The sequence below is a fragment of the Strigops habroptila genome, chromosome W (genome assembly GCF_004027225.2).
Source record: "Strigops habroptila isolate Jane chromosome W, bStrHab1.2.pri, whole genome shotgun sequence".
NCBI lineage: Eukaryota > Metazoa > Chordata > Aves > Psittaciformes > Psittacidae > Strigops > Strigops habroptila.
In genome coordinates, this window is record NC_044301.2 from 16354943 (window position 1) to 16371504 (window position 16562).

Sequence of the window (16562 nt, forward strand, 5' to 3'; positions counted from 1 at the left end):
TTGTAGGGCTGGCAACACTCAAAACAGGCTCATGAGCAGATCTACCGTCTTCTGGGGGATCCCAGACCCAGACTCAAACCCAAACCAAGTAAGCCTACACAGAACTGGAATACAGCCCTCAGTATCACACACACACACAGATGCTGGTCAGACTTGCTGCTGCCAGACAGGCAGGACTCCTTTTGAAGCTCCCAGCTGGAATTCCTCCTCCTGGCTCATGTTCATACCAAGAACTCAACACAGGGTTGCTCATCTACCAGGCTAAAGGGTGGTGATAGAGGGGCTGATGGAGGCAAGGCAGAGCTGGTGGCATGGTGTCAGACATGAAGCAGCTCTGATGGGGTGCTCCAGTGCCTAGGTTTTGTTTATGAGGGATCAGAAGCATTTTCTCCTTGTGTTGTCTTAAAATAATATTGTGTGCTTCCTCAAGCTATATGTCTCTGCTTTTCCTGCTTATGATTCTTGTGGAACCACTTCCATCAGTTTCTGGCACAGGACTGTTGCGTAGACTATGGGGAAGAAAGTAAAATACAGGTCAGAGATCTCATGCAGGGGCCCAACATATATCTTGGTCTTAGTTCATGATACCCTGCCTCAAAAGGGCTGATCCTTTTGCCTCCCCACCATGATTCTGAGCAAGTTTAGTCAAAATTCAATTTAAGACTTGAAAGCAAATGAGCCATGGGCTACTCTTTATTCATGCCCAGAACTTAAACATGGAACATGGGGAGCTTTGCTCCTGCAGCACAGATGCTGTGCTGCCCTGAGAGGGTCTGGTACCTCTCAACACCAGTTTCTAATTGCATGGTGATACAGTAACTACATTTGGATGCCATAACTGCAAGCAACCAAAACTGAGTCGAGCACAATAGCAGGAACGGGCATAGAAAATAACCACCAATGCTTTTACTTCCAATTTTGAAAACCTTGGCTGTATGTGCACATGGCTTCTTTAACGGCTCAAGTACCCAGGTCAAAAGCAACTCAACACACTGAACACAAGGCAGAGCCCACTGCCTTGCACAGAGCAGGTGAAGAGCATTTCAGGTGCAAGTTTGCACAGGAAAGGTGCTAACCTGAAGTAACTTTATTTTTCCACCCATTAGTTTTGGTGGCTAGTGTCCAAACACACCTGTGCTTTCTGCTCACAAGACAGTCTAGCCAGGCAGAGCTAACACTAATTCTAAATACACACAAAGTCAAGCTCAGATCAGTTAGAGGTGATCAAATTCTTTGCAGTATATCAATATACACATGTTTAAAGTTCATATGTTTCTAACTGGGCATCTGCAGGATTATCATTCTGTGTTCCCAGAATATTTTCTATATTCTCCTAACAAACCTTTGGTTTTGTAGAAAACAATTAATATGGTAATTGCCCACACAGGCACTGCAGAAATGGCTTTTCCAGGAACTGAGCCTAATACTCAGAATAAAAAAGTGAGTGTGTGTGTGAGAGAGACGGGGGAGAATAATAACAATTGCTGAGCACTGTTGAAAGCCTTTTTCTTCCTCATAAAAAGCATCCAGCTAAGGCTGGGCATTTCTCCTCATCTGCTTTTCTAGGTCAGCCTGCTGTATGATAGCTGGGAGGCAGATGGTGCAGTTTAGTTACTTGAACAACACAAATTGACTTTCTCAAGCCAGTTGTGCAGACAGAGGTTCCATGTGCCAAGCACAGCCTCTCCATCCCTTTAAAACACCCCATGGGGTAGTGTCAGCTGCTGGAAAACCTTATACGAAGATACCTTAAAAATAAACCTCATAAGAGAAAACATCCAGGGGATTCTCCCCTCCCTCTGCTCTGCTGCCCCATTTTGATGCCAAGGAGAGCTTTGGATCAGAAATGTTAGCACTTGCAATGGATTGGGACTAATTACGAAGTTTCAGCAGTCAAATTGAGGTCGACTGTGCTCACTGTTACACTGTTACTTCTTTTCTCTTCCTACATCCCTAGAAAAGGAGTATCTGCTGATAAAAGGCTTGACCCTGTGCTTTGACAGGAGGTAGAAGAAAGGCTGCAATGTGCTCAGCAAATTACGCTCCACTGCATAAGAGTCACCAGTTTGCCAAGACAAAAATTACCCATAGTATTTGGCCCAAACTTTGCAATTATCACAAGTCAGGGTGTGTAGATAAGGAAATCATCAGATTAAAACTTATTACCATTAAAAAAGAATTAATCAGACCTAAGACACTGGAAGCCTCCACTCCACAAAGAAGAACCAGTGCTACTAGCTGTACCATGCTCACCAGGAAGCTGCTATTTCTGGAGCAAAAGCCAAGGCTGTACCCTTGCTCTTCACTGGTAATACTTACAGATGACTTGGAGAACCCACTTGGGCTTGTTTTGCCACCAGACCCCGAAGAAGTAAACAGGGATCCCACTGAAGATGATCGCAAAGCCAATTGCACATTCCTTCGGTGTCATCCAGAAGGAAACAGCAATTAGAAACAAGCAGGCCAGGATGAAGAAAATGGGAAGACAGATGTTCACCTGAACAGGGACCCAAAGAACATGTTAGAAGCTGTATCAGGAGAACAGGGTAAGCTTTCCAGTGAAGTTTATCTTGCTGTACAGCCTGAAGAGGGAAGGAGTTCATGTTCCCCCATGGACCCCTACATGGACAGTGCTCTGAATAAGGGAACCATGACCTTGAACTGCCATGGGGAAGGTATTGATTTAGGCACTGCTCTTCCACAATCCTGGAGAAAACGGACGTAGGCTAACACCTAACACATACATTTAAAACGAGCAAAACAAAGCATGAAGATGTGGTTGCCAAAAGCCATGAGCCTTTCTCAGCACCCTTTTTTTTGACCCTAATTCCATACTTGAATGATTCCTTATAAAAAACACCTGTACCAACAGCATCGAATTCAGCAGCAACCACAGATAGCATCTTCACAGCAGTTTCTTAGGGGACTTGGTTCTGAGCAGGGCACCCGCTGAGAACAGCCTCTCTTTTAGAACAAAAGCCCAAAACCAAAGGAAACACCCTGTAAGAGTTACTTTGGGAAGGCAATGGTACAGGTCTGTGAGTTTGTTTCTCTCTGGCTGCCTGTGGCCTAGCAGAGACCTGAGTGTGCTGGGGAATGAGTGAGAAACATGCCTTTAAGGAAGTGTCCTGGGTTCAGCTGTAACAGTTTGATATTCTCTCCCCTTGTTATTTCCATTATCATTATTGGTGGTAGTAGTAGTAGTTTTGTATGGTACTGTCATGGTTTAAGCCCAGCCGGTAACTCGGAACCATGCAGCTGCTCACTCACTCTCCCCCTTCTTCTCCCCGCTCCCGGAGGGATGGGGAGGAGAATCAAAAGAATGTAAATCCCACGGGTAGAGATAAGAACAGTCCAGTAACTAAGGTATAATACAAAACCACTACTGCTACCACCAATAACGATAAGGGAAATAACACCACCTGCCAACCGATACCCAGCCCAACCCGAGCAGCAATCTGGGCCTTCTGGGCAACTCCCTCCGGTTTATATACTGGGCATGACGTGCTGTGGTATGGAATACCCCTTTGGCTAGTTTGGGTCAGGTGTCCTGTCTCTGCTTCCTCTCGGCTTCCTGTGCCCCTCCTCACTGGCAGAGCATGAGAGACTGAAAAGTCCTTGATTGGGGTAAACATTACTTAGCAACAACTAAAACCATCGGTGTTATCAGCATTGTTCCCAGGCTGAAAGTCAAAAACACAGCACTGCACCAGCTACTAAGAAGGAGAAAAATGACTGCTACAGCTGAACCCAGGAAAGGTACCTTAGTTACTGGACTGTTCTTATCTCAACCCGTGGGATTTACATTCTTTTGATTCTCCTCCCCATCCCTCCAGGAGTGGGGGAGGGAAGAAGGAGGGGAGTGAGCGAGCGGCTGCATGGTTCTGAGTTACTGGCTGGGCTTAAACCATGACAGGAAGGCAGACATGCTTGTAGCTGACACAATATTGGCCTCCTTCCAGATGGGACATGGTACTGGTCAAGCTGGCCAAGGACAAAGAGAACAAAGTTCTCCTCTCTGCAGGCATGGGTTTGTCTGCTTTATTAAAAAAATATTTTAATTGAATTTCATGATGGTACAGAGCATTTCACTGGGAGCCACAGCCTATGATTTGTCCTGGAGAATATGTTATTCACTGAGAGCTTCAGCTTCCCACTGGGCTACCCCACCAGAGCACCCCGCATCTGACACCCAGAGCCTCCTGCACTCTGATGCCCCCATGGCAGCTCCTTGTCCTCCTCCACGAATTCACATCCAGCACATTTCCATGCAGCAAGGACACCTGGTTACCTACAACACAACATTTCCCCCACACACTTGCAATCCCAGTCCTTCTTCCATACAGGACAAGCAGCTTGTACTTGCTGAACCTTCCTTGGTGCTGAGAAATGACTCAGGGAGGAACCACCATGCAACTACCACACTGTTCTCACCTTGATGGGCCTTTCCAGCTCTGGCTTCTTGAAACGCAGCCACATCATGCCGATGATGGCCAGAGCCACGCACAGCCAGTTGAAGAAGCTGAAAAAGTTGATGACTGAGAAAATGTTGTTGGAAAAGGCATAGAGCAGGGTCATGACGCACTGCATCCAGAAAATAAAAAGAAGCCATCAGCAAAGGGAGTAGGCAAACCCAAGTATGTTACAACACTAAATACAGGTGTTTCAGAAGAACTATCTGCCAGGGAAAGAATCACATTGATTATTTTTTTACTTCTTTGAGTTATTTGCAATTGGTGCCTGGAACAATTTCAAAACAGAAGTGGAGTATGAGGATATGATGAGAAGGAGAAGGTCTATCCTCTCCTGTTGGCGCATGCAGGAATGGCTCTGTCCGGAGGTGGTGCCCAAGTAGCCCCCTCCAACCACTCTGATGGGATCCTACCCCGACCCATTTCTCAGTACCGTGTTGATCCTCATCATCAGAGAGCCAGGTGCTTACCGTAAAGACAAGGGATGGCACAGGAGTTAGAAGCCTGGGGTGAATCATAGACAGGATTGAAGGCAGGTGTCCTTCTCGGGATCCCACAAAGAACAGCCTGAGGTGGGGGAGACAGAGCAGTTATCACCTCTGCAACCTTCAGCCCTGGGCTGGGGTTTGTCTTCAGCACAAAACAACTGGGGACAGCTCAAGCTGAGCCTAGACGGTGCTGAGGCAGCAAGACTGAAAGGCCCAGACTCCATGCAGGTTTTCTACCTTAGTAGTGACTTGCATGATGCCAGCTGTGCCCTTTTGCTAGTCAGTACCTCAGGAGTGGGGCACTCCAGGATCAGACCCCAGCACAGGTGTTCCACACACACACAGTGGAAAGTCCCTGTCTTAGGAAGATGGCCAAAGAATGCAAGAAAAGATGTGTTTATATCTTCCTTTCCAGAGAGAGCAATTAAGTGACTTTCCTAAGACAACCTGGGAGATGTGTGTCAGAGCTGGAACCATCTCAGTCCCTATCCTGCCCCATTCTTTCTTGAGGGATTCTCAGCCCTGAAGTTTCATGAGTTTCTGCTTTACATTAAAGCCACTTTCTCAGGCAACATCACTGAGCCCCAAGCCTGTGTTTGTTTATGTTCTAATAACTTCAACAGGACTTTGCCTGAAGAATAGAAGACCAAGACCACTGAAAAGTTTTCCTTTAAACTGGATATGGCTTTGAAGTCTTACTTTGTTTTCCCTGCATTCCCCACATGGCCTCCAGATCCTTTAGACTTCATGCCTAAGAACAGCCACTCTTTGGAGGACAACTCCAAGCAAAGAGGGATTGAGCATGACTTGTAAACAAAACCCACAAAATTGAGCAAGAAACCTACCGGGAAGAAGTGAAGAGAGATCCATTAACTGATCCGAAGCAGGATAAACCAACAAAGACAGGTATAATCCAGGACATGACACCAAGGTGATAGTTCCCAAAATCCTAAATGGGGGGCAACAAGACAGACATTTCACACCCAGAATGCCTAGAAGAACTCACAGCTGCCTACAAAGACTTAATATTTGTAGAAATCTGAACAAATGACATGGCTTAGTGCTGAAGCTGTTACGGAGTTTTTCATATTGCCATTTGCTGCTCCTCCTTCCTGAAAAAGCATATTGTGGAATTGCAAAAAACATCAGCAGTGAGCCCTTCCTTCAGAGTCAGGACACAACATTTATCAGAATGGTTATCCAAAAGTTCAAGACCAAAGGGAAGCTGCGAGGAGATTCAGACACACAGCTATTGCCAGTTACTGAGTAAGGACCTGGGATGCATTCCCTTGGAAAGGCAGTGACCTGGAGTTGTAGTTTTATATCACAAACTGACCTCATGCTGCTTCCCTGCAGTTTTACACCAGCGCTATTATACTGATTTCAAGATTGCAAAGGCACACAAGTAGAGCAATGCAACACAGGCTGGCATCTCCAATAACTCAGCACTGCATAGGTGCAGGCTGGAGCTGGGGCTTGCTACTAACCCAAAGGATGGAGCACATCACCGTAATGGCCCAGACCAGCTTATCCTGGGACTGGGAGATTCCCCTTGAAGCACTGAACAATCCTGGTCACACTCAGTTTGCAAGGTTGTACTATGCTGCTTACTTCCAAAGCAATCAGGATTTCTGACCACCATGGCATTTTAATTAATAGAAGTATTATTTTTCTCTCTTAATTAGAACAAGGAAGATACAGAGAGATAACAACCTAGTTCAGTATTGACTGCATGACCTTTTCACATAAATATCATGCACTGGTAACTGATGAGAAGTCACGAGGCCAGCAGCAACCTTGCATATTTACAAATTAAGAGCAGTGCTAACTGACTGCCCACCCTTACAATTGTCTGTGATGAATTCCACTTGGTATCACACTGTTCTTCCCTGCTCCTGTCACGGTTGCTCTTTATCTCCTGTCAAACATCAGTTCTTTTGTAAGCAGCCATGATCAGCCTGGAACGAACTAGGAGATGTATGGAGAGATTCTAAGTCTGATTTAACCAGCCCTGGAAGACAGATGAGTCACATCAGAAATGCAGTTAGCTTACCACAGCCACGGCTTCGGACATCAGCATCTGGTCTGTTGACAGGGTTGTGAAGTAAGCCAAGTTTGTCAGCACATAAACCAAAGTGACTACAGGTAGTGAGATGATGATAGCCAGAGGCAGGTTTCTAGGAAGAAAATATAAATTGTAATGGAATGCTGCAGTTCAGAGAAGAGGGCTGTTGATGTCCTCATGCCGCAGCCCTCTGGTGCTCACTTAAAGTTTGCTTGAGCCATTCTGCTCTTTGGCTCTTCAGCATGTCCCATTTCCCAGCCACATACTGCTCCCCTAGGAAAGGAGATGATGCCCAGATGGGGACAGACTGGAGCCTGACAGATGTAGAGTGAAGGATTATGGCAGAAGGAACTTTATGCATGGTGTCCTGGGTTCAGCTATATGTTATTTTTCTCCTTAGTAGCTGGTGCAGTGCTGTGTTTCAGCTTTAGTCTGAGAACAATGCTGATAACACACCAGTGTTTTAGTTGTTGCTAAGTAATGCTTACCCCAATCAAGGATTTTTCAGTCTCTCATGCTCTGCCAAGGAGGAGGGGCACAAGAAGCCAGGAGGAAGCAGAGACAGGACACCTGACCCAAAGTAGCCAAAGGGGTATTCTATACCACAGCATGTCATGCCCAGTATATAAACTGGAGGGAGTCACCCAGAAGGCCCGGATCACTGCTCGGGTCAGGCTGGGTATTGGTTAGCAGGTGGTGAGCAACTGTACTGTGCATCACTTGTGTTTATTGTTTTCCTTTTCCCCTTTTAGTTTTATATTCTCTCCCCTTGTTATTTCCCTTATCATTATTATTATTAGTGGTAGTAGTAGTAGTTTTGTATTATACTTTAGTTATTGGACTGTTCTTATCTCAACCTGTGGGATTTACATTCTTTCAATTCTCCTCCCCATCCCTCTGGGAGCTGGAAGGAAAAAGGGGGGGAGTGAGCAAGTGGCTGGGTGGTTCTGAGTTACCAGCTGGGCTTAAACCACAACACATGGAGAGACTCCGGCTGTCTGGGCAAGCAGTAATCCTAGATCACTGCAAAGGTAATTAGTTAAAAATAACCCCCCATGTCTCTTGCTAGCCAGTGGCATTAGCACGTGTATTCTCTTCTGGGCAAAGGAGAATCATTCCTGCTAGTGGGTTTCTTGTGGGAGATGGAAAGATCAGAGATTTAGTGGGCAGTTTTAGGTTCTAACTCTGTGCAGCTGGCTGGACTGATGAAACTCAAAGAAAATGAGTTCAGACACAGTCTGAGTGGGTCTGTAACAATGAGGCTGTGTTGGTACAAATTTACCTTTCCAAATAGTCCAATTTCACTTGCGAACAGAAACTGAAAAAGGAAACCCTGCTTGATACCATGTATAATTGGCCTACTGGAGCTCAAAGTCACAGGAGGAGAGAGTCAAATACTGTGACTGCAGTTGGAAGAGACGATTAAAATAAATAATTGCAAACTGAAAAAAATACTTTTTATAACTGTTTGTCAAGGAAAGCTCGTATCAAATCTTATGCTTCCCAGCAGGCACTAATCACTGCCAGGGTCAGCCAGGAATGGGGTCTCACACAAGTGACCCTGAAGCTCATATAGACAGTGCCTCATAGACACCTTCTCTATGAGCAAAAATGATTTATCAGCAATGTCCTGTCTTTGGTGTGGCCCACCCTTATCTCACCAGGTCCTCTGCATAACCCTGTCTCCTGGGTTCAGCTGTAACAGTCATTTTTCTCCTTAGTAGCTGGTGCAGTGCTGTGTTTCCGACTTCAGCCTGAGAACAATGCTGATAACATACCGATGTTTTTAGTTGTTGCTAAGTAATGTTTACTCCGATCAAGGACTTTCTCAGTCTCATGCTCTGCCAGGGAGGAGGGGAAGCCGGGAGGAAGCAGAGACAGGACACCTGACCCAAACTAGCCAAAGGGGTATTCCATACCACAGCACATCATGCCCAGTATATAAACTGGGGGGAGTCACCCAGAAGGCCCAGATCTCTGCTTGGGTCGGGCTGGGTATTGGTCAGTGGGTGGTGAGCAATTGTATTGTGCATCACTTGTGTTTACTGTTTTCCTTTTCCCCTTTTAGTTTTATATTCTCTCCCCTTGTTATTTCCCTTATCATCATTATTATTGGTGGTAGCAGTAGTGGGTTTTGTATTATACTTTAGTTATTGGACTGTTCTTATCTCAACCTGTGGGATTTACATTCTTTTGATTCTCCTCCCCATCCTTCCCGGGAGTGGGGGGAAAGAAGGAGGGGAGTGAGCGAGTGGCTGCATGGTTTTGAGTTACTGGCTGGGCTTAAACCACAACACTCTGAAAGGCATGAGCAACGCAGAAAGCGGCTATTGCTCGAGAGAACAGGAAGAGCACGTGACAAACATGTCCGCATGAGTACTCTTGTGGGAGTTTATACAAGACAGCAATAAAGCCATGAGTGCTTCCTCCTCACCTGTAATTCAGAGGGGTGCTGTGCTAAGGAAGCAGGACTTTCCGACAACACTGATAATATTAGCAGTACAGGAAAGCAGTGTGACAGCTCTTCTCATACAGAGATTATTATTCCCCCTTCTTCTATTCCAGGGAGGAACAATGCCATTAATTTATCTTGTTTTCTACTTCCCCAGAAAAAGACCTTGGCTTCTGGGCTGATTAGCAACCCCTGTTACACACACGAGGAAGGGGCTTCCTGAGAACAACAGGTTTTCCCCCAGGGAAGTCATCACAGGATACAACACCTACCTGTAGGGATTTATCATCTCTTCTGTAACAAAATTCAAGTAATTCCTGTAATTTAAAAAGAACAGTGGTTAATTCTGATTAGCTCATGGAATGAATGAAGCCCTTCATCTTACTCATCTGCAAGGGAATTTCAGGAGGGGTAGAGAGACTGACACCTGCAGTAAAACTTACGACGGCCAATGCCCAGTCCAAGACCTGCAGCACAAAACCTGCAAAGCACAAGCCCCAGATGGTGCTGGTGGATCTAGCAGACCAGCTTTTTTGCAAGAGAAGGGGTGATTGCTGGTGAAGAGCTGGACCCAAGAGTGACAGGGCCACCCCTCCAGGTGATAAAGATGGCTACAACTGGCCTGTTTTTACAGCAAATTGAGTAAGCTCCTTGTGCTTGCAAGTGTTCAAAGGGACTGATGAAGAAGCCCTCCAGGAGCTTCAGTTTGGTGCTCAAACTAATCTGCTGGCATTTAAGCACATCTCTCTTCTGCTAGCTAAACCCACCCTGCTGCTTTCCCTTAACATACCTAGGACCTGCACCAAGCATCATGGTGCATCACCACCCATCATCTACTGCCTCTTCTAAATCCCATGATCACCTCTACTTCTTTGTGCTTCTGTGTCCTGGCTGGAAACAGGGTATGATGTGTGACTATTAACATCATTAGGCAAACCCAAAACATCTGCCTCATTGCCCTGGTTACAAGAGAGATGGAAAGTCCTCCACCACACTCTTCCTGCAAACACAATCTGGGGACAAAAGGAATGGACTACAGTATTTAGCACTGAAAAAAAGATAGAGGGCTGCATCTTACCATCCTCCATAGGCAAAGAGACCACTGTACAAAGCTAGCACAATGCTCCCCACGCCTATTTTCGTGCCTTCAAAGGAGTGCTCAGGAGTCAGGTTTGTCACATCACCTGCAGAAAACAAAACCAAGAAAAGATCAATGCAGATGGACTGTGAACCAGTCCAGGGTCTTTGTGGGGTTTTAAACAGAGAAACCTGGAGGCAAAAGCTGCTCTTAGTATACTTATGCTGATGCATTTTGGGTTATGCTAGAGAACATGTGCACATATTGGGCTGATTCCTCCAGTTTTACAGTACTTAACTCATCTGGAATCATGCACCAAGTAATCAATCAGCCCCAAATACACTTGTTTCGAGCAACTGGCCATTATTGAGTCCTCAAAAACTTTCTCACACTGCGATGTGCTATCACCAAGGTAATCTCTCAGATACCTTCTCCCTGCAAAGAAAACATTCTGGGGACCTTCCTGCTGGAAGATGCTATGCAAACAGATATTGTCACATTGTCCTCTCAACTGAAAGCTGCTTTCATTTGATAAAACCCCAGGATTTCCTCCACTTCCACCAGCTACCTAATAAAGCAGAAACCCAGGATTTCCTCTAGTCCCACCAGCCACCTGATAAAGCAGAGGGTTAAGGCAATGCCTTTGATTGTGGGAAGTCAGGTTCTTTGGGGCTTGAATATCTGAAGTTAGCTTCTTTAGGGCTTGAATATCAAAAGTTCCTGTTATGTATCTGCTTTTGAAAGAAAAAGCCATAAATAGATGTCTCAATTGCACCTTTGTCAAAAACTCCCCCAGAGAAGCCAAGGGTTTATTTCTTTTGCTTTAAAATATTCTGCAGTTGTTTTGTCCCCTGTCTTTTGATGTAGAGCCTGGCTATAGGCCTGGGATGGCAAAGCCACACTCCCCTCCACAGACCCAGTACTCCCCTTGGTGAGGACAGAAGCGGGGAGTGAGGCAGGATTCATCAGGTCAGGTTTGCATCCAGGGAGCCCTGTCAAAGCCCATGTGATTCCTCTTAGGGCACAGATCTTTACTAATCACCCCAGCAACTGCATCACATGGCAGTCAGCAGGGCCTGGAGCTTAACCCTTCATCTCTTAGCACAAGGTACCCAGGAGGTGCATCTGGGGAAAGGAGAGGGATGCTATAACATACAAGGCGTTTTTCCTCTGGATGGCCTCTTTTCCCCATCTCACACTGGAAACTTTCACACCCCCCATGTCTCCAAAGGCCATTTTTGCAGAGGTTGGGTAACAAATATGGATGCATGAAACTTAATGCCTCACACATCTTTCTATTGGTGGAAAAGGGGGACTTTTCCTGACTGCTGCTGCATCTTCAATTCATGGGGCTTCACAAGGAACTGCTCCAAATCTGTGCCAGTGACATGGAGCTGCCCTGTATGTGTTGAAGAGCTACATCTTGTCTTTACCCCTCTCTACCTGACCCTCCAGCTGTATACCCATCCTTTCCATCCTGGGCATTGCTCCCTTCACCTCCTTTCTCCCTCCTGCTCTGGCTGAATCCTAACCAGGGAAAAAAGATATTCCCTAACACAGCATGCAAAATGCTCTTTGCTCACAAAGCTACCCAGGAAACCAGCATCCCTCTGCCTTCTTTCCTGGCTGGTTGCTACCCCATTTGCAAGGGGATGCTGCAGGTGTGAGCTGCAAAAGAGCCAGGACCACAGCAGCAGCTCACACACTGGGCAATCAGGTCCAGGAAGCCCCATGCAATTATGTCCAGCAGGTTTGTGAGGCTCTACTTGTCCACATCCCACTGCAGATTGCAGTTCTCCACTGGTGTTGCCTTGTTCCTCTGTCCCAGCACCTCCTTGCACTAGGAAGGTCTCTTCTGAATCTACCTTGGGATATGCTAGCTGTATTTAATGCCCCTTCAGCAAGCGAATCTCCTTTGCAAGATGCACCAATAATTTTCAAAAAGTGAGATTAGAAAATGTACATCAGAGTGTAACAGGAAAGCCAGGAAATGCAGACTGATATAATGCTGTGAGTTTAACCTTAATTCCTGGCTTATAGGTTCTTAATCTAGCATTAGTGCCCTGGCCTGGCTGTGAATAAAAAGACTGAGCCAAAGGTGGGTGTGCACAGTATCACATTCTGCTGCATCCATCAGGCTCAGCTTTCCCTAGTTTATTTTCTGCCCCTCCTAGATAATTATCAGTCTAGTTCTTTCCAGGTCTTTTGTTATGGGAACAAGATATACTTTTTGTTAACAGTGACTGTAATTAGCTACTAGAACTGCACATAGATGGACCAGGAGAGCTCTCCAAGCATTTCAAACACACCCCTTGGGTTGTCTCTTAAAGGTCTGCTCGTGCTCTGCCAGTAGCCCAGCTCCCACCCAGACTGAGGGATCACCACCTTTACCATATCAGGAGGATGGTCCAATCTTGGAGCAGCTAGGGCACAAGCAGCACCTCGCCGCAGGCTCACACCTCCATTTCTTGTCCACAACTGGACACCAGCTTCCACCAGCAGCCTCTGTCAGGTAAAAAGCTCACAGGCCGAATGGTCCTTTTTTACAAGTTTCACTCTGTGCCTTCCCAAAACAAACCTCACACAGAAACTGTGTGCTGGTGCTGCTGAGAAAGGGCTGAGCTGCCACCCTCACCCAGCTGGCCAGGAGGAAAAAGGACCATCAGTGGTCCCCAGCCCAAAACCACATGCCTGGATTCAGGATGTGCCACCTGCTTGGGAACCATGGGCATCTTCAGCCTCTGGGCAAGGAAGAGTCCAAGCCTAATTTGGTGGCCTGCTGGGCTATATGGACGCTTTGGCTGTGTGTCAGGACTGCCTGCCCTCCAGGACACATAGACGAAGAGGAGGGAAAGGCAGCAAAGGGAGCAGCACTGATGCAAAGTAAAACAAAGCCTTGGCATTTCATTACACTGCAGGTGGGGGTGATGGATGGGTGGGACATAACTACTCACGCACCTCTTCCTTGCACCCACTGCAGCATGCACCTAATTCATCCCTCTGAAGCATTGGCACTGAAACACAGCTACCAGCAAAGGAGTGGTAAGTCAGGTCAGCGTGGAGGCAGCCAAGAGAGGAGACTAGGTAGGAAGGAAAGGGCTTTTTGTTCCTCCTCAGCACTTGAGGAGCTGATACCTTGTTGCCCTCTCCCTGCCTCACCTATCAAGTTGTACCTCTCCAAATATTTGCAGTGAGTTGCTAAACTTCATGTGTCTCTGCAACCTGTCAGAACACGATTAAATAACCAGAGGAGCCAAGATCTCTCTCTTCCTGCTCCAAGGGGACAAGCTCATATTGTCAGGTGTCCACATGATGCTCTTTTGCCACAACTTTTGCTTCTTTCATAGAGGGACTCTTCATCAGGGACTGTAGTGATAGGACAAGAGGTAATGGGTTCAGACTTAAACAGGGGAGATTTAGGTTGGATATAAGGAAGAAATTCTTCACTGTGAGAGTGGTGAGGCACTGGAACAGGCTGCCCAAGGAAGCTCCATCCCTGGCAGTGTTCAAGGCCAGGTTGGACAGGGCCTTGAGCAACCTGGTCTAGTGGAAGGTGTCCCTGCCTGCTGCAGGGGGTTGGAACTGGACGATCTTAAGATCCTTTCCAACCCTAACAATTCTGTGATTCTCTGATTGCATGCTTCCTAGTTGCATGAGAGGAGACTGGGCTCCTTAACAACCATGCCCCAAGTATCAAATCCCAGCAGAGCAGCTGTCCTCTCCTGCCATGGCCACCAAGATCTGTCCCACCCTGCCAGCCAGCAGATCACCAGAAAGGTAACAATTTGTGCCTGCCAGCGATGCCTTTACAGACATAACTGGCACCACATTATACATCTTGGGGCAAAAAAGCCAAGTTCCAGCAGCAATGCCAGAAAGGTAGCCCAGATACAGTGGGTGAGTTCTGACTGTACTCATCTTGCCCTGATCTCATTAGCAGCCCCATGCACAAAGGTTCAAGTGGTCCTTAGATCCTTGGAAGAGAAATCCATCATACAAAGATGCACAGAGGTGGTGCAGAAGTCCCCAGAGATGTACTGGAGGCTGAGAAAGCATCCAGGAAGCACCATGTGTTGCCTTCGTTCTTATACTTACCCACTGATGCTTGGCTACTGGCTTCATCTGGAGACTGGGGATACTGGGTAGATGGTCCAGCATGGTCATTCTTACCTCCTTCCTCTAATACAAGTGCTCACTGGGACCTGCTGTTCAAATTGGAAGTGTGAACCTCAGTTCTGGACACTCTGCATCTTTCAAGCCTCCAGACTTTAACTGTAGACTTTGAATCAAATCAAGGGTTACAAATCTGCAGGTGAGGTTGCCAAACACAGCCCAACTGCTCCCAGAGAGCAAGAGGTCTATATGTGAGGGCATCCCAGGTAAAACCATGCTCTGTCCACCCTCCCAGCTTCCCTAGCCCATACAGCTGTGGCTACTCTTGAGGCAATGCCCTGCCTGTGCCTGACACCCCACAGATTTGAAACCTGGCTTGAACTGGCTGTTCAGCTCTACTCTGCTCTACAATTAACCAAATTAAGGTAACAAGCTCTGACATAAACCCCATTTGCTGATCTTGCCAGCTGCCAAGACTTTGGTAATTGTGCCAGCAAGCAATGGGTCACCTGGGGCCTTTCTGCAGGAGGGACCTAATTCAGGTCCATGCACTGCATGTTCAAACCCTTTCTTTGAAAAATGTTAATTTGCTCCCCAGTCATGTCCATTCCAGTTTAATAGCACAGCAATCTTCTCTTGCGGAAAGTATTTAATGATAATTAAATATTTTTAACTTTCCTAAACAGTGAGGAGAGGGAACACAGCCATCTAGAGAGCTCAGCAAGAGAAGGGGGGGGCCCTCAGCACGTCTCACTCATGGAAGAAACCAAGCCAGGGAGAAATGCGTTGTATATACAAAAAATCCCATAGAAGATCCACTCAGCTGTTGAGTCATTTCCTGAGAAAAGCAACAAGAGGTCAAACTGACTGAGTCAGAAAAACAAGACAAGAAACATGCAGGAGTCAGAGTTAGGACAGCATCTCTTCAGCAGCTCAGAGCAACCCGGGAAACACATGCTCAGTAGCCACATAAGCTGTTTGCTCCTCTCCAATTGCTGCCACTCTGCAGACAGCTTTGCATTAAGCAGTTTTGAACAGCAACTATTAAACTTGGGTCCCTAGCAGATGAGTTTATGGGTTTGAAAGACCCCATAGGAACCTTGGAAGAACAGAGAGAGCATCCAAGGAGGAGTCGGAACTCTCAGGTTACATCGCCATTCTCACCAGCTGTGGATAGGCTATGATACTTCCCCTCATTTCAACTACTTCCTTCTGTTTTATGGAAAAGTTCCTCTCCTCCCAGCCCTGGGAAGCTCCATCAATACTGTTTATGAAGAGCTATTATTTCTCCTTCAGGGTGGAACCAAGGGTCTGAGCTCCTGGACTCACTCCACCCCACACACAACTCAAGCTTCACAACTCCTCCTGTTTTTGCAATGGTCCACTAGGATACAACTTGGGCCAGACAGCATTTTGTTACCCTTCCCACCTCTTCTGCATCTTGTTGATACCACCAAAAAACCTTTTCTCCTCCTCTTCCTAATCAAACACCTCTTGATTCCCAAAACCTCCATGTCTGCTGGCATAATGTTTGCTGATGAGAAATAATGAAGCAGACCCAGAAGCACACAAAATGCTGTGCCTCCTCCAGGAGCCAGAAAGCACAGAGGCAGTGCAGAGACCCTGGATGAACAGGGTCCCTTTGATCCTTAGCACAGCATGGAAATGTGTTTCACCCAACAGGTTTCCAGCCACTTCCATAAGCTTCTTTTTTCTTTTCATAGCTGCACAATAGGTTCAATCCACATCCATAGAAGCTTGTGATTGAGAATGACAAACAAGAATGAGCTACCTGATGAGGCCCTGGAGGGGCTAATGGAGCCAACCAGCTTGATGTGCAGGAGAGACAAGAACATTTGGGGAGGGCAGATCCTCCTACCTGTCACCCACACCC

General features: G+C 46.6%; 1 protein-coding gene across 1 annotated transcript in view; it reads right to left on the reverse strand.

The window, feature by feature from the left end:
* Window positions 1–405: 405 nt before the first annotated feature.
* LOC115619160 (large neutral amino acids transporter small subunit 1-like) overlaps window positions 406–16562 on the reverse strand; it is a 47713-nt gene continuing 31556 nt past the window's right edge. Inside the window, exons 3-10 of the mRNA XM_030511209.1 lie at window positions 10556–10661; window positions 9750–9794; window positions 7014–7137; window positions 5806–5909; window positions 4943–5039; window positions 4435–4584; window positions 2320–2497; window positions 406–509 (exon numbers count right to left, since the gene is read on the reverse strand). Coding sequence (XP_030367069.1) covers window positions 454–509; window positions 2320–2497; window positions 4435–4584; window positions 4943–5039; window positions 5806–5909; window positions 7014–7137; window positions 9750–9794; window positions 10556–10661 — 860 coding nt within the window. The 3' untranslated portion in view covers window positions 406–453. The remainder of the gene's footprint in view (window positions 510–2319; window positions 2498–4434; window positions 4585–4942; window positions 5040–5805; window positions 5910–7013; window positions 7138–9749; window positions 9795–10555; window positions 10662–16562) is intronic.